The sequence below is a fragment of the Protopterus annectens genome, chromosome 9.part0, assembly GCF_019279795.1.
Source record: "Protopterus annectens isolate FY-2018-M chromosome 9.part0, PAN1.0, whole genome shotgun sequence".
NCBI lineage: Eukaryota > Metazoa > Chordata > Ceratodontiformes > Protopteridae > Protopterus > Protopterus annectens.
In genome coordinates, this window is record NC_056743.1 from 6,034,287 (window position 1) to 6,057,834 (window position 23,548).

General features: G+C 43.5%; 1 protein-coding gene across 2 annotated transcripts in view; it reads left to right on the top strand.

The window, feature by feature from the left end:
* The first annotated feature begins 16,820 nt into the window (after positions 1-16,820).
* The window catches only part of LOC122811010 (splicing factor, arginine/serine-rich 19-like), a 1,664,860-nt gene continuing 1,658,132 nt past the window's right edge, over positions 16,821-23,548 (top strand). For both annotated transcript variants that reach the window (XM_044082522.1, XM_044082523.1), the window contains exon 1: positions 16,821-16,883. In XM_044082522.1, coding sequence (XP_043938457.1) covers positions 16,832-16,883 — 52 coding nt within the window. In that variant the 5' untranslated portion in view covers positions 16,821-16,831. The remainder of the gene's footprint in view (positions 16,884-23,548) is intronic.

Consider the following 23,548-nt stretch of genomic DNA (forward strand, 5'->3'; position numbering starts at 1 on the left):
TAAAGCCAACTATTCTTGAGTACCATACCAATTATATTATTTTATTTCTGAGTCCCCTTATTGAGGCCAGTGGTTCTAAATGTAAAGCAAGTAACAGAGGGAAAAGAGGACACCCCTGCCTGGTTCCTCTGTTCAGACGCAACTTATCAGATTGAAAATCTCCCACTTTCATTTTTGCTTCTGATCCCTCATGTACCCTCCTATTTGACATTGTTATTGTTTCAGGAAATGCAAATGCTTCCATTGCACTGCTGATGAAATCCCAGCTTAATCTCCTATTTAAATACTGAATACATTTAATTGATTTGTACTGATGAAGAGTGTAGACCCGAAAGCTTTGCAGTGAAGTGTTTGGTGTATTTAGAGTTGTTGGATATATTGAGCAGTGGCACCATTGTTCTTTAGTTTTTAGTTGATCTCTCAATCTGATGCCATGAAAACAGCCTGTCTTGTTTTCCTTTTAAGTAGATCATTATTCCTCCACCCCCACACCCCATTACATTCAGGTCGGTAAAGCCAAAACTAGCTGTGGCCATACATGTTTTGGCTTTTTTATTGAACTCTTCAGCACAGCTTAAGTGGACATTGGCTGTACTACAGAAGCTTAGGGTCTTTAAACCTAGCTGATGCCAATAAAGATTAGAAAGTTAGAGAGAAGTTGGAGTTGGATTCACATGCTCAAGGTCAAACTTGTTGTGGATAAGCATTATGAACACTGCCAGCCTGAGATCTTGAACACGAGAGCCACTTTTTCTTCAATGATATCTTAGCCCGATTAATTGTCCCACTGTGCACTTTTGGGTGGTCAACAGGTTCTGCAGCCCAGCCTACCTGGAACTCTGTAGAGGTTTTTTATGCTGATAAATGTGACAAGGTGGCAAAGGTCAAGTTACTTCTTAGCATCTTGAAATGAGTTGAATAAAATGAAACTAAATGCCAAAAAATGCATTATTGTAGTCATTGGGAAGTTATCTGTCCTGGGGAGCTACCACATTGGCAGTATACCCCTAAGAGTAGACCCAGTTGTTTGGGATTTGGGAACTTATGTGGGCAGTGACCTACCTTTTGACCAACATATGTCCATTATTGTAAGAAAGTCCTTCCTTCTTGCACAACTTATAAACAAAGGGATTGTGCATAGATCTACTGATATCATTGCCCCCCTTTACTCAGCCCTGATTAGGGTAGTCATTGAGCATAATGCCCCCTTTGGTATGCATCTGTCCAGATACATGCAGCAATTGGTATGCCCACAGAGATACCTTATTAAAAAGAAAGAAAGCCAAAACATGTTCTACAAGGACCGACTGAAAGCTCGGTCTCTGTAGTCAGTACTAAGAGGCGACCTGTGTCTGGCATGCAAGTCATCCTCTGTCCCAATTACTGTAAGTGTGATGGGTAAGGTCAGTCTAAAACCAAATGGGATAGTTTAATTCTAGCCCAGAAGGGAAATTAGCTAGTCTTAAAGTGGCCCACAAAGGCAGCTAGCCTAATGCATTAATTAACCTGCAAGTTGGGTTGGTGGTAGGCTCTTATAGATTCATAGGTTGGTACTAGGCTATCAGCCCTAGAGTCTATACAAGCCAAGTCATAACAATTCCCAGGCTATTTCTTCCCACAGTATTCACTTCCCTGGACCGTGAGCTTTAGGCCTGTGATTCTTTTAGTAAGGTATTTCTGTTGCCTTTCCAGTTGTTGCAGATGCCTTGAGAGGTACATACCAAACTGGGCATTGTATTCTGTAATGGGTCTAATGAGGGATGAGTACAGTGGGACAATTACCTCCTTTTTTCTAGATGAAAAGCTCTTAGTGATGAGGTGTGCCACATAGAAGGATTTTCATTACTGTTGTGGTGATGTGATTATTGAAGGTGAGACCATTGTCCACCTGTGTCCCTAAGTCTCTTATCACACTTTTGGTGTTTAGTGTGCTGCCACCTATGTGGTAATTCACGGGTACATGTTTTTTCCCAAAGGGGATAACTATACATTTCTTGGCATCGAGCTTGAGCCCATGGCTCTGGCATCAAGCATCTGTTTCTGTAAGGCCCTTCTGTAGAATATCCACATCATTTGGGGATTCAATAATGGCTCCCAGTTTGCAGTCATCTGTGAACTTTGTTAGCCACAGTCCCCTTAGTGTTGGCTTGTACCTCAGAGAAGTAGATCCATAACAAGAGCTGCCCCAGGACTGAACCCTGTGGTACTCCACTTGTCTGGAGTTGGATTTGGAATCACCTACTATTACAGTGTGGCTTCTGTCAGTAAGCCAGTTGGCAACCCATCGAGTGATGTAGGGATTAATGCCCAGCTTAGTAAGTTTATCTATGATTCCAGAGTGGAGGATGGTGTTGAAGGCCTCGATGAGGTCCAAATAAGCTGTGTGGACCGCCTTACCCTCGTCCACAGCTCTGGAGACTGATTCGAAGAAGTCAGTCAGGTTCAGGAGACAAGATCAGCCCTTGACGAACCCAAACTGGGTGGGGTCCAGTGTTTGAAGGTTGCCAGTGTCTTTGTAAGTTCCATGATATGTTCCACGGCCTTGCAGATCAGGCTCATCAGACTGATGGGGCGGTAGTTCCCAGGATCCAAGGTGAATCCCCCTTGTGGAGTGCGATAACTGTAGCTGTGCACCACTCAGTGGGCACGAAGCCTGAGGTGAGGCTATGATTAAACATGACACTTAGGTGAGGTGCCAGTTCATATTGTAGTTCATGTAGTACATAGCCTGGGATGTCATTTGGTCCCATGGATGCTGTGTTCTTAGCTTTGGAGAGTCCGTTTTTTATTTGTGTGGCTGTTATTACTGGAATTTGGCAATCTTTTGGTATTGAGATGGGCCCTTTTGGGGGTGAGGGGGGGTGAAGTTGGCACTGAATTGATCTGCCAGGATATTGGCAATATCCTTGGGATCAGTATATTTAATGCCATTCTGTTGTAGCTCAGAGCAGATCTGAGCATTGCCATTTAGATTCTTGACATAGCTATAAAATGCCTTGTGGTTGTCTTTGGAATCTTTGGCAATTTTATTTTCGTAACTAGCTTTGGAGGATTTTATGAGGGATCTCAGCTTCTTACTGAGGCTGGTAAGGGAGTTTTTTTTCATCCTGGGATTTTCCTCTTTTCTGCAACAGTTTCTTCCTTTTGTTGTAAAGTTTGTTTATGGCAGGGCACCACCAGATTGTTGATTGTGACAGCCTCATGACAGGAGTGTCAGTGATGTATCCAACTCTGATCTGGATGTGGGTCTTTTGAGTCTGATCAAGATGCTTCTCATTACCATCAGCCCATTAATTCTCTGTTATTTGCAGCTTGTTAGGAACTGGAAACTTTCTAGACACCTTAAAAGGAGGCATTGGTGACTGAAATCTTTACAAAACCTTTTAATCACCTTTATTGGGTTATCACTTAAGACACATGCCAGCATACATTAATTAAAAAAAAGTATTAAGATGTTCTTAGTTACAAGTATTATACATCACATGTTTTTGTATAACTGTCATCAAGTCAACATTACATAAATAGCTCAGTTTCTGCCTTCACTTAAATCTCACTCCTCCAACAAAACATTATTGTACATGTATTGTTGCCACAGTTTCCATTTTTTCTATGTAATTTGCCCCCTATAGTATTCTTTATTTATGCCTTTCGGCTTTTCCCGGTTAGGGGTCGCCACAGCGGAACTCCGGTATGCTAATGATTGGCAGTGGATTTTTACGGTGCTGAGTTGCCAGCCCAGCCTTCAAAGAAGGCACACGCATTCACACACGCACCTACCTGCATATCCTTATACGTCACCCGACCACGGGGAGGACATGCAGACGTCACACAGAGGGCGCTCCAACCGAGAATCGAACGGGAGGACCTCTTGCTGTGAGGCGACAATGCTAACCGCTGCACCACCGTGGCCGCTGCCCCTACCCTATTCTAAAGACCCCATTTCCATTTCTTTTATCATTCTCATAGTATTCAGTACTTCAGGTACAGTTTATATAAACATTGATTTCACCAGGATTAAATTTAGCAAGGCCTTACTGTGTCTAGGCAATTAAGGTCTTGTATCCAAGCTTAAAAAAAAAAAAAAAAAAAAAAATCATTTTCTTAGTTACACCCATTGGCTCACCCAACATGTGTGACAGAGTACTTTGTGGAGAATTTTTGAAGTCTGCCAAGTCATTACAGTCCAAAAACCGGTTACTTCCCCATCACTCCTCACAACATTTGCCATCTACCTAAGGAAAAAATTATTTAGAGTCTGTTGTATGAAGTGTCCATCCAAACACTTTCAAGCAAAAATGTTAAAGCTTGTAGACTTAGTTGCATACTTGGAAGCTGTATGTGTCATGTCATTGTTTCCTTGTGAACAGCTTATCCAAGCTGTCTGCACAGTCTTTTCTGACTGCCTTTGATTGCTGTAGTGGTGCAGTGTTTTATATGGTACACTAATTACGTTTTTAACAGCCACTTCTGTTCCAGATTCAACTAAACACTCTTAACACAGCAGTTATTTTTCATAGGATTCTTTTATCTCTTTCTCTTTGCCTATACTCTAATATTAATCCGTGAAAGGGAGGGCAGTCTCTAACCCCCCTTCCAAATGTCTTCTTGATCTCTTCCCATTCTATTACATTTCCCTGTTTTTTGTTTTTTTTTTCCTCTCAGCGTCTTGGTTCATTTGCCAGTATATCCAATAAATTCCACCACCCTAATCCGTACAAATCTTATACCTGGTATACTGATTGAGTTTTGTCATCTTTTGTAAAGTTTAAACTTAATTTTGTTCTGTTTGCTTTAAATTGAAATAGATGTTTCATGTTATGCTTTGTTTTGTATTTCAAACCGGTGTTGCTTTGCATGTACATGTTCAAAATATTTTTTTCTTTGTATTTGATTGGTTTGAGTCATGGCTGATGTGGTGTCCTGACCAGATTACTTGATTAACAAGCACTAAGTAAAAACATACATACATGCATAAGTAAACCAACCATCTTTGGATCCAAACATTCTGGAAATTATTAACCTCTCTGTGACCTTTCTTTTGTTGGTGCCGAGGGTATTGAGAATGTGGTTGTGCACGCAGCTTTATTCCTGTTTGGTAACGTATAACCAGATGAGTCTGTGTCATTTAGATTATAGATATAGGTAGTGTGTGGAGAGAGCACTTAATCACAAATGATTCCCTGGTGAGACCAGAAGGAATATTTAATCCTAATCTTATCTGATCTGGCTGTAGTCTTTGACTGTGTGGATCATGGATTTCTGATTGTGCTGGTACTCCTGCATTTCTGAATTGGTTTAAACCTCATCTGTTTGGCCACACTCACTGAGTGGTGTCTACCCTAAATTCACCAGACTGACCAGCTTTTCAAGTGTGCTGTCCCCAGGACTTCATCTTTGTCCTTCATTATTCACCAGCTGTATGCTGTCCGTTAGAAGGACCGTTACACAGAAGGATATTTCATGTAGTCTTGTGTTGCTGGTGCTTGGCGCTACCTTTCCTTCTGGCTCAAGTGCCAGACTTTACTAGCGTAGAAGATTGCTTGGTTTCTGTTCTTTGTTGCCGTCACACAAATAGGCTGAAACAAGGCCCAACAAATACCATAACATTGCTTGTGCATGCTACTCTCCATCCATTGACCATACCACTGTTTTCTCCTTTGGTATTTTATGGTCAGTCTGTTTGAATTTTTCTCTGGGTTTCATGATCTGAGTATAACTGTTGACAGACTGACTTTTCAGGATCAAGTGTCTGCTGCTGTTAAGATGTCTTATTTCACACACACAAATATTGCCCATCTCAAAACCTGCTTACATGTCTCAGACCCACAGTTCGACTAATCTCTGGTGTTCAGATAATATCAAGTCATACTAGTTGTTCATGATCTGTGCTGCTTTGCAGGTTATGGCTGCTTTTGTCTTGACATTTGTTTTCCATGCACTTCTTAGTTAGGGTCCTGGTTATCTAAAAGAGATGCCGAGACCTATGCCAACCTGGTCAGCTGCTGCTGGGTTACTAGCCATTCCAGTGACATTCTTTTCAAGTTCTGATGGGTTTTTTTTTTTTTTCACATATTTCTCCTGTCCTCCAGAATTGGTTACTATTCTGGATTTAGGCCTGTGAGACAGAATCCACCTTGCAGAGGTCCTTTAAAAAGTTTCTTCTTTTTGGGTAAATCTGCTGAGAGCCCAGTAGAGTATGTACTGATTTCTATTTTTTAGCTTTTGATTTTTGAGAGAGTACATTTCTCACTCAGTCATTGCAGACTTTGTGTTAATTTGCTCATAGCTGGTAATTTCAATATGTTTTGGCCCGAGGTTGTTTTAAATTGCATAGTTTTATTATGTCTTGTTTGTTTTCAGTGTTTTATTTTTAAAACTTAGTGTTGTAAGCATTAAGCGCAAATACATAAAATATTGTTTAGGCCTTGACCACAGCATCTTTTCTTGAAGTGTCTGCAAGGACTTCAGACCAAAAACCCTTGAATTTAGTACGGATGCTGTGCTGGCTCATCTAAACCGTACGAAGTTCGTGGTGTTTGAACCCCAGTGGCACTACACAGTGTCATCTGGATGTTATGCCCTTGGTCTGCGGAATCTGAGAATTACCCACAAGCCTTCACAGTCCAAGGACACTCATAATGAGGTTGTGCTTGCACAACCTCTTCACCTGGCATCTGTCTGTGGATTAACCTCTGCTGGTGATACCTTTCTGGTGGTTGTCATGCTGAATGACTTTGGTATGTCTTTGCAGATCAAGTGTAAAATAAAGCTTTCAAAACAGCGACTGTTCTACACCACTGATGGAGGAACATCTGCTGATGAAGGGAGAGGAAGGTTTAACACTGCCAGTAGTGGAGGACAGCAACTGTTTGGTTGATGCAGAGGGACTTTTCATGCTTTAAGGCACAAGCTTTGATAAAACACCCTAGGACAGAGTTAGAGACTGCAGTGGGAGCTTACACTTGCCTTCTTAACTTCATAACACTTGTGTATCTGGCAGACAGATTATGATGGGCTTTTGGCATTTTGTCCTCACAAGCATAGAAGGGATTTGCTACTCATCTTGGTCAAGACTCCTTAGAATCCAGTGTCATTCAGGAGGAGGAGGATGACCTTGATTACAGGTCACAAATGTCTTCCACTTCGGTATGTATGATGCAGAGAGTGACAACAGTTTAGTTTAAGGCTCCCCTTTGGATGGCCTCACTGTTGAAGGATGCTTTGATCCATGTAAGGGGCCATGTGACCGGCTGCTGAAGTCTGTGGTGCCTAAAAGAGGATTTAGATTTACAGCATTATTACTGCCTCCCCCAAGACAGTGGCAGCTTAACTTGTCAAGGGGCATTACTAGATACGTTTGAGACCAATTCCCAAGATCGTGATGGTCCACCCCCAGCTATGTAAGAAGGGCATATAGGTTTATAGGATTCAGGGCCATCACTCCTTTCTTTACGGAGTCCCAGTGGCAGACACTGATACCGACCATAACCATTAAAAGGAGCACAACTCACATAGTCGAGACTGTCCTCTCCAGTGATATATTAGACTGAAGGAAAGGTGTGGTAAAAAGATTTAGACCTCTGGCATTTCAGCTTTTAGAGCTCTGCATGTCGGGCTTATATTCTGAAATTCCAGGAGTGCATTTTAAAGGAAATGTTGGAACTTGATCTCGCAGACAATGAATTGAAAGCCTCCCTAGTTCAATTTAGGCAGCCATTCAACTAAATAGAGATGGCATTATTGTTATAATGTAGATGCAGCGTCTAGGGCAGTTGCCATTGGGTAGTACTAAGAAGACTTGCTTAACTTCATACACACCCATGAGCTGAGGACTTTAACACTAAGCTTCTGAATACTCCTCTAGGCATAGAACTATTTTTTGGACAGCAGACTTTGAGGTCTGTAAAAGCCTGAAAGAGAGTGGAAATGTTACTAACTTTTATAATAATGTTCTTAATAAGCTGGAACCGTTTTGTGGAGAGCTAGTGAAGGGCAAATGGGGGGAGAAAAAAAAAAGGAAGCAGGCCCTTGTCAAGAAAAAAATATAAAATGACAGGTGAAGGCCAGGAGGCCAACAGAACTTTAGCTATGCAAATGTTCAGCTATGACTGTCCCAACCTAAGCTTCCACTGCCTCCTTCCCTACCCCATTGCCAACACCTTTCATCCTTCGGAAAACAGAGGTCAATCATGTCAGCTAGAGGACTACTGGCCATTAATGCTAGGTGGTGCCATCTAAAACTAAAATCAAACCCATCTCGCAGAAGGATGCCAAAGGTCCCAGCAATCTAAGGGCACTAAATGTACGCATTTTGCATCTGATGTTACAACAAGGAACAACAGGGGATAAGAAGGAAAAAGTCTTTACTCGAGGCTTTTCTTAGTTTCAAGAGAAGATGACTTGTGGAGGGCTATCCTGGACTTGTCCAAACTAAACAAGGTCCTTTCAGTTCCAGAATTCAAGCAGCTAACCCTCCAGGCTCTCCTTCCATTACCAAGTCCCAAAGTGTTTATAGTCACTATGGATTTACAGGATTCATACTTGCATATCCCCATTTGCAAAAGATAGGAGATTCCAAAGTTAAAAACTGCAAGAAAGCCCGAGCCAAGCTAGAGTCTTCAGTGTGTAAAACCTTCCATCATATGTAGTGGAGGCCCATGTGGTATATATGCAAATAACTCCTTATTATATGCCAGTGTTTTAGCTACATGCCTTCTGAATACCCATGACTACTTAAAGTCTTTATGGGCAAATTTGGAACAGTAAATCCAAACCCCGCTAGTTGTAAACATGCATGATGTTCTTCATCTCACATTGCTGCAGTCATAACCTGTGGGTAGTCCGCTGTCCTCGGTCGGCCCGAATACCAAAGTATTAGGCTGGCGTCGGTCATGGGCGCTCAGATCTGACGTCAGTGCGCCATGGTATTAAAGTGCATGACCGACATCATATCCTCAGTCTTTTTTGCCGCATGGTCCGAAGCAGAAGCAGCATTTGCAAGTGCCGTTCGGCGTTCTGAAATTTTCGTATTCTGAGTTTCAGACCGAAACCAAGTTGGTCTAAGTACCCCGTTGGGGAATATTTTTGTTTTTTCTTGCCTCAGTTAATTCCGGATGTCAGAAAAAGTGAATAATTGTATTTCTTGTGGGAAACAGATACCGCATAGGGATTACCACTCTCTCTGTATTCCTTGTTTGGGGCCTGAGCACGACGTAGTCGGGTGTCGCTTTTGTGCTAGATTTAATAAGCGCACCATTAAACGTAGGTTAGATTGCGCTAGGCTTGTCTTCGGTAAGCGGTGTAATTACAATATGCCGTCGGATCCTCTGACGCCCGCTACCGCTAAGAAGTGCAAGGAGAAATCGTTAAGGTCCAAGCAGGGTGAGTCGTCCGTTCCGGACGCTGGTTCTTTAGAAACTACAGTGGACTCTGTAGATCCAGCCGAGGTTTCAGTTGAGTCTCAGGGGGAACCGTTAATTTTGCAAGATGTGGCCTCTCAGGAGTCAGGTCAGGCTGAGGGGGCCTCTCAGGTTGCTGTACTCCCTTCTTTGCCTAAGGTGGTTAGGCCTTCTCCTTCTGTCTTTAAGGTACCTTCCAAGGTCAGGCCTGGTTTGCCTTTCTCAGGTGTCAGTCCTAGTTCTGCAGGTTCTGTGCCTAAAAAACACATGCTTAAAATGGCAGAAGATTTGATTTCCTTAATCAGGGGTTCTATGCCCCCTCCAGATAAGAGGCCTAGGGTGGAGCCAGAGGTGGAAAGTTTGGAACAGGCTTCAGATTACTCAGAGTCTTCGGCTGAAGACATTCAGGATTTTCCTCCTTATTCTGATTCAGACGCAGAGGATTCCAGTCCTTCTGCTTCTCCTCCAGAGGATTTTTCTTTTTCAGAAACCCTGCATTCTATGAGGGAGCATTTTAAATGGAAAGGTCAGGATTTCTCAGATTCCCGAAAGAGGCTTAGGGAATTTTTGTTTTTACCACAACATCGACCTTTGGCTATACCTCCTGTTTTGGATGTTGTTCAGGATGTTTTCTCTGAGGCTTCTCTTAATCCAGACTCTTTGCCTCCTGCGCCTGTTAAGCCAGATAGGTATTACAGAGTGCCAGAGGCTCATAAATATCTGTATAAGAGCCCAAGGGCTGACCCAGAAACTATTAGCTAGGGACCTAAGGGTGTCAGGGCTTCTGTTGTAAAGAATCCTGTTCCTATGGATGAAGATTCTAGAGCTTTGGATAGGTGGGGTAAAAAAGTGTATACCTCTTCCTCTCTAGCAATGAGGGCTTTGAATTGCCAGTTTCATATGTTGAAGTACCAGAATTTTCTCCTTACTCAGTTAAAATCTAAGGTAGATGCTTTGGCAGAGGGCATAGAGTGTAAGGAATTACAGGATTTGGTTCATGCCTCTGATCAGGTGGGTAAGCATTCTTTGCAGTGTGGTTTCGATGCTTTACAGGCTTCTTCCAGGGTGGCTGCCACTGGATCAGTTATTCGCAGGCACGCCTGGCTTAAGGATCAGAACTTATCAGAGCATGTTAAAGCTAGAATTTTGGATGCTCCTTTGCAGTCTGAAGTTTTGTTTGGTACTCCTGTGGAGTCTGTCTTAAAGAAAATGGAAGACAAGGCTAAGTCTATGCAGACTGTTAAAGATTTTTTGCAGGTGCAGCCCCCTAAGTTTAGCAGGAATTGGCCTACTAAGGGATGGGCTTACCCTTCTTCTGATTTACAGTCTAGGGGCAGATCTAGACGTGGTAGGGGCAGAGATCAGGGTTCTTTAAGGCCTAGAACGTGGAGTTTCCCTGCACAATCTACAGGTGAGGGCAGGGGCCAGTCCTTTCGTAAACAGGCCCAATGACCTGCATCTTCAGCTGCCAGATCCTTTCTGTCTGGCAGCTCCTTTGGGAGGAAAGTTGGCACTTTTCAAGCAAAACTGGCTTTTAGTCACCCAGGACAAATGGGTGTTGGACATTATAGACCGAGGCTACAAGTTTTATTTCCACACATTGCCTCCTTTCAAAGGCATGCCAGACGTTCCTCCTCAGCAAAGGGTAGAGGCTCACAAACAGATTTCTTTACTTCTTCAAATGGGGGCTATACAGCCGGTCCCTCTATCAGAAGTGGGCCTAAGATTTTATTCTCGCCTGTTTCTTGTACCAAAGAAAGGAAACACTTGGAGGCCAATTTTGGATTTATCTCTCCTCAACACATACCTGGACATTCCAAAATTCAAAATGTTGACGTTGCAACAACTTCTGCCTCTGTTGGGCAAAGATCACTGGATGGTAACTCTGGACCTCAAAGAGGCTTATCTTCATGTTCCTATCAGGCCCAGTTGCAGGAGGTTCCTGCGTTTTCGGGCTGGAACTTTACATTATCAGTTCTCTGCATTGCCCTTTGGCTTATCTACTGCGCCCAGGGTGTTTACAAAGGTTCTGGCTCCAGTAATAGCCTTCTTCAGGTTAAGAGGAATACAAATTTATCCTTATTTGGACGATTGCCTGATTCTTGCTCAAGACAAAGACAAGCTACTTCACCATCTACAGTATGTTATGGCAGTGTTAAGGTGCCTAGGGTATTCTGTGAATGAAACAAAGTCCAGTCTAGTACCCTCTCAGGTAATGTGCTTTCTGGGTGTGAGACTGAATACAGCTTCCCAGATGGCTTTTTTGACCCTGGACAAGCAAAGGAACCTTACACTTTACTTCCAACAATTGTCTCTATGGTCCAGGCTGACTGCAAGGACAGTCCTTCAAGCCTTGGGGTTCATGGCATCTTGTATTCTGGTGCTTCCCAATGCCAAACTGCATATGAGGAAGCTACAATGGTATCTCAAAATGTATGGACGCTTAACACTGCCACGATCTGGACACTGTCATTCAGATAATACCTTGCATTCAAAAGGAATTTTTGTGGTGGGCTCAGGAATGTCACCTAAACAAGGGACTCTCTGTGACCCGACCAGAGGCAAGTCAGATCTTAACGACAGATGCCTCGGACAAGGCTTGGGGAGCTCACCTCAATGGAAAATGGGTTCAAGACACGTGGCCTGTCAGACTTCAACATTTGCATATCAACTTGAAAGAGATGTTAGCAGTCCAATTTGCATTGATGGCTTTCAAGGATCTACTTTGCCCAGGACAAGTGTTGATTCAAACAGACAACACAACTGTCATGTGGTACATCAACAAGCAAGGGGGAACCCATTCGTACCCTCTTTGCAGGCAAGCTATGATTTTGTGGGAGACTGCTCTCAGTTTGCACCTCACTCTTCAGGCAAGGTTTCTGCCAGGAGCACAGAACTCCTTAGCAGATGTTTTGAGCAGACAGATGGTGGATCCCCACGAGTGGAAGTTGGATCCTCATGTATTTCGACAGTTGACAGTGATATGGGGGACTCCAGACATAGATCTGTTCGCTTCTCCACTAAATTTCCAGTTGCCAAAGTTTTGCACAAAGATGTTTCATCCAACAGCTTGGAAGGTGGATGCTCTATCATTCAGTTGGAGCAATCTTCACGTCTATGCCTTTCCTCCTCTGCCTCTTCTTCCCAAGGTGCTCTTGAAGGTCAGACAAGACAAGCCCTCCATGATTCTAATAGCTCCAGATTGGCCTCGACAGCACTGGTACCCTCTGCTGAGGAGTTTAGTACGGGAGCCTCCTTGGCCCTTGCCTTCAATTCCACACCTTTTGTCTTAGGCAGGCAATCATTTCCTCAATGTCAGGATTCAGTCCCTGCATCTAACAGCCTGGCATATTCTGTTCTAGAACCTGGAGGGTCACAGCTTCCTCAGCAAGTTTTGAATGTTATTTTGGAGGCCAGAAGGCCTAGTACTAGGAAAGTTTATGCTGATAAATGGAGGAGATTTTTTATTTGGAGCAAAGCAAAGAGCTTTGATGTTTCCAGGCCTGATTTGAGTGTTTCTCTTCAATATCTTACGGAATTATTAGACAAGGGTTTGTCTTTCTCCTCTGTAAAAGTTCATGCTGCAGCCATTTCTGCTCACTATGACTGTGACCCACCATTATTCTCTCATCCTTTGTTTAAGCAATTCCTTAGAGGGGCAAAGAACATAAGACCCCCGCGTCGAGCTCCTACTCCTTCCTGGGATCTCAATTTTGTGTTGGAAAAACTTACTTTACCTCCTTTTGAACCTGCAGCTACATCTGAGTTAAAGTTCTTGTCTTGGAAGACTGCTTTTTTGTTGGCCATTACGTCTGCTAGAAGGGTATCTGAATTACAGGCTCTAATGGCAGTTGAACCCTTCCTGATTTTTCATAAGGATAGGGTATCTCTGCGTACTAACCCTACTTTTATGCCTAAAGTGGTTTCAAATGTGGCCTTGAACCAATCTATTCATTTGCCTACTTTTTATGCTGATCCCCAAAATAAAGGGGAGAAAATTTTGCACACTTTAGATATTCACAGGCAGTTGCGTTATTATTTGAGCAGAACTAAAGGGTTCAGACAGTCTCAACAGTTATTTGTTTCTTTTGCTTTGGGCTCTCAGGGGAAACCTGTTTCAAAACAAACTATTTCTAAGTGGATTGGTCATTGTATTGCTTTTTGTTGTTCTCATCCTGGTAAGGAGATTCCGGCTGGAATTCAACCTCATTCCACTAGGGCTACTGCCACTTCTACTGCTTTTTTAAGGGGGGTAGCTACTAAAGATATTTTGGAAGCAGCTACTTGGACTTTTTCTAAACATTACCATCTCCCTCTTTATTCCAAATCTAGGGCTGGGTTTGCCACTGCTGTTTTACAGGGCATGTTAGCAGCTCCCAATGCTTTATGATTTTGCCAACCTCCCTTTACCTTTGCTTTGGGATTCTACCCACAGGTTATGACTGCAGCAATGTGAGATGAAGAACATAGTACAGTTTTGTACCTACCATAAATGTAGATGTTCGAAGATCCACATTGCTGCAGTCCAATTTACCCTCCCTCCTTCCCCTCTGTAGTTTGGAGTGGTTGCATGGTTTGGGTGATAGATGTTGTTTGTTCATGGGTTTTGGAGGTTTTTCTATTTTTGGCTGTGGCCTTTCTTTTTTAGGGCCTTCTGACATCTGGGGCAAGAAAAGACTGAGGATATGACGTCGGTCATGCGCTTTAATACCATGGCGCACTGACGTCAGATCTGAGCGCCCATGACCGACGCCAGCCTAATACTTTGGTATTCGGGCCGACCGAGGACAGCGGACTACCCACAGGTTATGACTGCAGCAATGTGGGTCTTCGAACATCTACATTTATGGTAGGTACAAAACTGTACTTTTCTGTCCCTTTTTGAACTCACAAGTGCAACATTTAGAAATAGCTGTGGACATTTAGAAGCCATACTGCTGAAACACTGCATTTTTGGCCACTTCCAGATCACTTCCTTGCCCTTTGGCTTATCCTTTGCTCCAAGAGTCACCAGATGTCTGCCCGATTGCTTATAGCAGGACAGAGGGCATGAATATCTACTCCTGCCTCAGCGATTGTCTTTTACTGTCCCCAACTTAGGAGGCAGTAAAATGTTAAACCTTCTTTTGTACAACAGTGCTAGCAAAAATTAGACTTCACTTTCACCCTGCAAAAGTCAGATGTGTAATCCTGTCAACAACCAGTGTCCCTGTGGAGTAGATACCAAAATAAAGTCAAATGTGGAATCCTGTCAGCAAAGTGTCCCTGTGGATTAATGTGGAATCCTGTCAACAAACAAGTGTCCCTGTGGATTCAGTACCAAATTGCACATTTTTTTCTCCCTCTCTGCGTAGAAAGCACGTCTCACAGCCTTCTTTTAGCTAATGACACATCTAGTTGGTTGACTGGAGATCCTCAGGATTCTGGGGCACATGTTTACCACCATTCTACTGGTATTAATAGACAACCATCATACGAGAAAGAATTGAGTGGTTCATCAGTATCCTGTGGGATCAGCCTTCACAATAGGTAGAAATAACCAAAACAACAACCGGACAGAAGGAGGGGCACCATGCTTTGGATCACCTCCTTTATTGCCACCAAGAACAATAAATTGTAATAAAATATTTTATTATATTTTATTGTTCTTGGTGGCAATAAAGGAGTCTATCACAAGCATAGTGCCCTTCTGTCTGGTTATTGTTTTGGTTATTTGTATTTACAACTGGACTGCTCCTGTTTTGGTTTCACAGTAGGTAGAACACACCCTTCCAGTCCTGCTTACAGAAAGCATTTGGTTGGTGTCGATCAGCACTGTCAGAAACCAAGGGCAAACCCATCTGCCTAGCAGCCCACAACCAGACCAGGACTACAGATGCTTCTCAACAGGCTTGGCAAACCCATCTGCCCAGCAGCCCACAACCAGACCATGACTACAGATGCTTCTGAACAGGCTTGGGGTACACTCAAAGGGCCTTTATTTACATTTTTTCCCAGTTGGAACACTGATCTCCATGGACCTTTTTCAGACTCCACCCAGTAGCAGTGTCTGGTTAAGTGACTTGCTCAGAGTCGCCTTGAAGTCAGAGAGCAAACTCTGCATAAACCTGAAAGAGATGTTAGCAGTTCGGTTTGCTTTTCAGGCATCCTGAGAATACTCATGGACGACAACACAGTCACATGATACATCCGTAATCAGGGAGGTACACACAACTGTGAGTTGTGAAGGGTGGTGCTGGGAACATGACTGTAAACCAAAACGGGGTACTGATGGAGCCATATATTCCACTAGGGATGACTGGTAGAACAACTGAACAGAACCTTGTCAGAAATTAATTTCAACAAACAATACCTTGAAAGTTGGTGCATGGTCATAGTTTGGGATGCTGTAACATCTGTATGATAAGGAATTATGAAATGTCTTGAGATGTGTTTGTGTCCTGTGACATTCAGGTTTCTTAAATCTTCTGCTTTTACTTTGATGAAGTTTAAACTGAATATGTCATTTCATTTTTTTAAATTTGGCCACGTTTCAGTTTTAGCTTTCCATTTTTGGAGCTGTTTACTTTTTCACTTGTTCACTCCCACATGTTTTCTTCCAGAACGGAGACTGATTAGAAAAGATCCAGAGTCATTTGCTGTTAACTGGTGATTGGAGCTGGATTTTTTTTTGTCAGTCCTTCTAATTGTAGTGCCCTTAGGTTTGCGGTGATAGCTGCCGCTGCCCCAACTGTCACTTAGCATTTTTGTTCCCCTTGCCATTGCCGGGCAGCTGCTGAGACTTGTTCTCCCTAATGGTTTACTTATGGACATGATATCTGTGTCTGGAAAGTGGTGGTATTGTACAAGGACGACAAATCTGCCATGTTAGCTGCTTATCCCTCATCGTTAGTGTTTGTACCAACTATTTCAGCTTTTATATGAGGAGTGAAGTTCTGCCATGCCATGTCTTGGATTGAGATGTTTAGTTCCTCCTAGTCTACCTTTGTTAATCTGTTTCTGAACTATTTATTTTTCTGGGTTGGGATATTTAACAGAGTATTTTGTTATGTTTTTAACCAAACTTTTTAGATGCAAGGCTATATAGTTAATAACAGACTGCATGATGCTAATATTCTGTGGAAAACGCATGACTTTGACTTGATTTATGTGATAAGAGGTGCTGATGTGCATTTTAATATTTTGTTTTCTTTTTGTAATCTTGAGAAGTGCCGTATTTACACACTGCCTTTGTGGCAGCTTAGGTAGCCATTGGCAACCTGGCTGTGTCACTGTTGTGGTGGCGGGCCTTGCCCAGTGCATTTGTGAAATATTTTTAGGCCATTTGACGTAGTTAGCTGTAAAGTCAGTTGAGGGGAGTAAGTGGTGAACAGAACTTAACTGCAGGTTTTGTCTGATCCAATTTCTTTCCTACACAGAGTGCCTTGCGCCGCATGGTGGGTTTTCAACCGAAGCTCAGAAGCCCACAATGGACCCCTGAAAAAGGTGAACAGGTTATTCTTCTTGGCTGGTTTAGTTCCTTTTGTTTTTACATGATCGTTCCCCTTTGTATAAATGTACCTTTAAAGCTTAATGTGTTGTTAGAAAATAGTATTGTGTGGGCCTGTTACTTGTGGGAATTGGCAAACAAAAAAGTTTGTGAATATATGGTTACCACTAAAGTTTTCCTGATGTATCTTTTTCTACTTTCTGGAGCATTACTGTAAATCTGTCCCACTGAGTTGTATGGGAGGGTATAGGTATGTGAGGGGTTAAACGGTGACTTTAGTTAGACCCCTCATCAGACCTTTATTTTGGTGTTGAGTTTGTTCTTCAGATCATTTAGTACCACTGCTAAATATGTTTCATAGAGTGCAACATTTTGACAATATGCAAGTCTATCACTGAATTGCAAATAGTCTGATTATTCAATGGCATCACCATGACCTTATTAGCAACACAGTAGCATCACCATGACCTTATTAGTAACACAGTGGCATCGCCATGACCTTATTAGTAATAATGCACAGTTTGCAAGTATTTGTTTCCTAGGGTAGAGCGCACTCATCTCCTGCTCCTTTTTCAGACTCAGCCTGGTAAAATGACTTGCTCAGTTACACAGTTAGATGTTGCACATCTTTGTTATAACACTCTTTGCAATGTTTTATTCAGGTTTGGAGATGTGCCTTTGTGACTACATGGTCACAGCAGAAGAGATGGCCACTGTGTAGGGTGAAAGGGGTACTACATTTGATGATTTCAAGTTTGTCCCATCATTACTGAAGGTGTTTAGGTAACGCTGACTGTAACGAGTCAGAAGCTAATTTAGAAACCTGCACAGATGAGTTAAAAGATGTCTGTATGTATGCTTAAATGAGGCCACAGATGTATTGCAGAACTTTGTCTGCCATGCATTATTGTAGAAGGGCTGTGCTTTTGTAATGTTTCTACATCAGGACAAAACAACATGTACTGAAGCTGGTTTGGAAGGGTTGAAAAGGGGCAAAGCAAAGTACTACACATCCAGCAGATATATTCAGACTAAAAAGCATTTATGGGAGTTTGTCCTAGTTGGACAAAAATGATATGCACAAAAGGAAGACTGTTGCGGCAGTAAGTCAGAAATACTTGTGAAGGGCTGTAATTTTGGTAGGCAAAATGGCCTTTTCTTTTTCTAACATTGTCTCATGTTTATACCATGGACGGTACTTTCCAGGATATAGTGTGGAGTCACACGGAGACAGACACGCACAAGCAACGTGCTTGCTCATGCACAGAGACATGTGCACCCTCTCATGTGCGCAGACTTGCAAGAGTACCAGCTCAGGAGCAAAGACATTACTTGGCCACATGCACTCTCCCTAGTGTGTCTGCTGTCATACACACGGGCACGCTCATCGGCAAGCAGGCTCGCACGCACACAGGCACTCTCAGCACGCAGGCTCGCACGCACATGGGCACTCTCGGCACGCAGGCTCGCACGCACACGGGCACTCTCGGCTCGCATGCACACGGGCACTCTCTGCACGCAGGCTCGCATACACACGGTCACGCAGGTTCGCACGCACACAGGCACTCTCCCTGGCACGCAGGCATGCACATGGGCACTCTTCCTGGCATGCAGGCTCGCACGCACACTGGCACTCTCCCTGGCACACAGGCTCGCACGCACACTGGCACTCTCCCTGGCACACAGGCTCGCATGCACATGGGCACTCCACGGCACGCAGGCTTGCAGGGCACTCTCCCTGGCACGCAGGGCACTCTCCCCGGCACACAGGCTTGCACAGGCACTCTCCCTGGCACGCAGGCTTTCACGGGCACTCTGCCCGGCAGGCAGGCTCGCACGGGCACACTCCCCGGCAGGCAGGCTCGCACGAGCACTCTCCCCGGCAGGCAGGCTCGCACGGGCACACTCCCCGGCAGGCAGGCTCGCACGGGCACTCTCCCCAGCACGCAGGCTCGCACGGGCACTCTCCCCAGCACACAGGCTCGCACGCACACGGGCACACTCAATTTCAAGAAAGTGACACAGAAACCACTCAGAATTTTTCAAAGAACTGTTTTGGTTGTTGGTTAGTAAGGTTGACAAATATCTGAAAAATATCACTGCTAGAATATTGTAAAGTTTAAAGCTTGAGCAATTAAGTTTTGATGAAATGCATATGATCCTTTAAATCTGTAGTGTTTTATACAGTGTATACTTATAATTTACTGTTAAATTGCTTGATTTTTGACAGGTTGTTCCTGTTGCCAGTAAATCTGAATACTTTTTAAGAGGGCTGGAGTTTTCTGCACCTTCTAAGTGTTCATCTTCGTGCTTCTTGTCTTGAAATGTATGCAGTTCATGACCCGTGCATTAACGCATTTCTGCATCCAGGGAAGATGTTAAGCTTCCTTAACTAACTTCTGATTTTTTTACACATGGCTTGAATTGCCCAGAAGTGATTTTGTTTGGTCTGCTTTTGTCATCAAAGGACCATAGTGTTGGAATATTCATTTTAGACATTTACTGGTGGATTATTACACTTCTGAGCTTATTTAAAGAATTGTGAGATACACTAATGTCCCTTGTAGCAGGCTGGATAAGGAGAAGGTTACAGTTAGTTGCCTGTCAGGGGCTACGATCTGGTAGCTCACACAAGCATTCAGGTTACTTATCCCTAAATAACAGCATGATTCAGTCATAGTCCATGTGGGTGTGAATGAACTGAGAAGTACCCTCTTGAACTATATGAAGAGAGAATTGATTGAGCTCTCAATGTGTCACACAGGCAGGTATGAACTTAGCATTGAGCAGCATTCTGCCGTCTCCAAGCTTGATGCCAAAATGCAACCAGATGATGATCAGCTTTGAGAGTTGGCTTAGCTACTGGTGTTATTCCATAGGGTCCAGTACTTGGCAGCCTGGGAAGTCATGGTTGACAGGCCACTCTGCTTTGCTAGGGATGGTCTTCATCTGTCATCTCTAGGCTTTTGGATATTGGTCATAACATTTTCCACCCCTGTTGGGCCTTTTTTAGCCATTGCCAGACAGACAAACCTTCCAGCATAACAAAAGCTACTTCAGGACAAGTTAAAGTTGTTGATCAGTTTTAGGAGTCACAAGTTAAAGGTGTTGATCAGTTTTAGGAGTCTCAAGAAACTGCAGTCCGTAGAAGCTGTACTCGCTGGAGAATGCTGACGTCTGTGCAGTTAGTGAAACAAAGTTCAAGGCCACAGAAAGTACTCTGGCAGTGCATGGCTGTAACAACTTTTATATGTACCGACCATGCACTGAACATGAAAGAGCAAAAGGTGGCGATATACTTATCTATATAAAGGATATGCATACCGCAAGGCTGGTCAAACAATATGACATGCTTGAGGTACTCGGTGTCCAACTAACTCTGGGAAAAATCCTATTCTTCATAGCTACAGGTTTCCCACCACGAACCAGGAGCCCCATACATCATACCTGAAGTTACTGGAATCATTCACCATCCAGCCCAACACAATACTCTTGGGTGATTTTAACTAACGTTACATTAATTGGGAAGGCATACGCAACCACTAACTTGCAGCCCCAGTGATTTCTTGACTTGGTAAATTCAAGTGGCCTGGAACAGTTAGTCTGTGGTCCCACTAGAGGAACAAATGTCCTTGATCTGGTACTCACAAATATCGGAGAGAGCTGCAACCCCCCCCCCCCCAAAGTGTGATGCCCTCACTGGTAAGATCAACCCATAAAATGAGTTCCCTGAAATAAAGGTAAAACTAGTCCCCCCACCTAACCCCTAAACTTTAAGAACTTCTCTATGGTAAATTACCCCATTAAAGGATGACATAGCTAGTGTCTAAGCTCGACAATATCCAGAAAACACAGAAACCTATGCAGTGGTGTAAATAAAAGCTCTGTCTGGTCATGAACAACTGTATAGAAATGGCAGTAGCCGTGGTGATGCAGCAGTAGCGTTGTTGCCTCACAGCAAGAGGTTCTCCCTTTCGATTCTCGGCTGGAGTGTGGGGAGTGCCTTCTGTGTGGAGTCTGCATGTCCTCCCCATGGTTGGGTGGGCATTCGAAAGACCTGCGTAAATGGGCGTGCCTTTGAAGGTTGAACGTCGAGCTGGCACCTCGGCGTTCGTGAAAATCTTCTGCCAGTCATTAGCAGACCGGAGTTCCGCTGTGGCGACCCCTAACTGGGAAAAGCCAAAAGACAACAACAACAACATAGAAATGGCAGTACCAGTCCAGAATAAACCCAAAAAGCCACACTGGTGGACCCCTGGTATTAATTGGTTATACAACAAAAGGAAAAAACTCTTGTCTAGAAGTAATAGGGAATATGCACAGAGCAAAAAGTGCCTCATTTAGGTTAAACCAGCAAATCCAGGAACTAGTCAAATCTTTGAAAGCAGACTTTGAGGCAGAAAATAGCTTCCAGTGCCAGGGATGTCCATAAGGCATTTTTCACTTGTGTCTGCAGTCTTAAGGGCAGCACCGAACAGTGTGCAGAATTAGTTGTATATGGCATCACCTGTATTCAGCCAGAAGATGTAGCAAATCTGCTGGCTCACAAATTCAGCTCAGATTTCACCTCCCCATCAACCACAGTTTTCCCCCAAAAAATGCCCTCCACTACGCCATCGCCATTTATAACCAAAGAACAGGTTGTCACTTTGCTCTCTAAACCTGAAAACATGGCTTCACTTGGCCTGACAGTCATACCAGGTTGGCTGTTAAACAGCTTCAATCAGGGCTTATCAGGCCCATTAAGATCTTTATTTAACCACAGCCTCTGGACTGGCTTTGTAGCAGTAGAGTTGAGGAGAGCAACTGTCATCCATCTACATAAAGAGGGACCATCTGCTCACTTGGGAAATTACAGACCTTTAAGTTTGGCTAGTCTTGTATGTAAGGCTCCATTAATAGTCGGTAGGAGACAGAGTAAAGGGATAGGGCTTTTAGTCTAGCTGCATAGTTCATGTTTGCACCATGCATTTTCTTTGAGAGAAACCTGTGAGGTCATTCCAGTTGCTGTAAGTGCCTAGTCAAGTACATTCTGAATGGTACTCTATTATTGGTCTAGTGAGGGGTGAGTACAGCGGGACTATAATTTCCTTGGATCTGGATGCCATACCTTTACTTATAAGTTTTGCCACATAGAAGGACTTCTTCACCACTGTGGACAGATGGCAGTCAAAGTTCAGGTTACTGTCTACCTCTGTACCTAGAACTCTTGCCTCTAAAGAATAATCATGGACCTTATAAATAATGACATAAGAAACCTCCAAGCATTGGACCCAACCTAGTTCAACTTTGTCAAGGGCAGAGTATACCTACAGAATCTGGTGGATTTCTTTGAGAAAGTCAGTAAGGCCATGGATGAAGGTAAAACAGTATATAACACGTACCTCAACCTGGTCAAGGCATTTGACATAATTCCCCTTTCAGGTATTATTATAAAATCACAAAACAGAGCATAAATCCCTATGTTATCAGATGGATAGCCAGTTGGCTTACAGACAGGGACACATGGGTAAAGTGGGTGAATCCAGGTCTAGCAAGAGGCCAGTTAGTAGTGGTGTGCCACAGTGCTCAGTACTTGGGCCACTCCTGTTCAGAATATACTTTTTTGAAGTCAAGGCTAATGTGGGAGGCCTGTGGATGACAGAGTTGGATGATGACTGCACGCTGGGGGCAGTAATTGACTACCCTAATAATGTAGATATCCTTCAGAGGTGTACAAGATCATACCCTTTGGGAAGTCAGATACCCTTGCAAATTACATCAGTAGCACAGTCCTAAGATTTAGAGGTGAGAAATCTAGTTACACAGGTAGATAGTAGCCTGAACTTTGACTGCCATCTGTCCATAGTGGTGAAGAAGTCCTATGTGGCACAACTTATAGGTAAAGGTATGGCATCCAGATCCAAGGAAATTGTAGTCTTGCTGTACTCACCCCACATTAAACCAGTAATAGAGTACACTGCACCATTTAGCATGTACTTGACTAGGCACTTAAAGCAACTGGAATGACCTCAGAGTTTCCTCTCAAAGAAAATACAGGGTGTAAACTTGAAGTATGCGGGTAGACTAAAAGCCCTATCTCGTTACTCTGTCTCCTAGCAACTGTTAAGGGGTGACGTATGCCTGACGTACCTTGAATTATGCGGATAGACTAAAAGCCCTATCTCGTTACTCTGTCTCCTACCAGCTGTTAAGGGGCGACTTATGCCTGACATACGAGGCACTCAGAAATCCAGCCTTGATGAAGATGCTACACATCTGCAAGTGAAACAGCATGAGGGTCACCCGATCCAAGGATCTAAACTTAGTCGGCGACTCAAACAAAATATGCTGGAGAGACAGATATATGACTCTGAGATTACCCCTTCTTTGGAACAGGCTTAGTTTTTTGTGTTAATCAGAGCCTTTCCCTGACCATGTTCAAGCACAGTTTGGATCAGTGGATGGGGAATCGCAAATTCACACTTGGGGTATTAACTATGTCTCTTATGGACAGGGGCAAATCAGTAAAATACTCAAAGCCTAGGCACAAACCGATGCCATCGTCTTGCCCCAGGGACCATATATTGGGTAAAATTGGGTTATATTGGTTAGGCTTGTAAGGGCTCTTAAGTCATTAGCCTAGTAATCTCCTATGAAACTTTGAACTGATGACTACAGT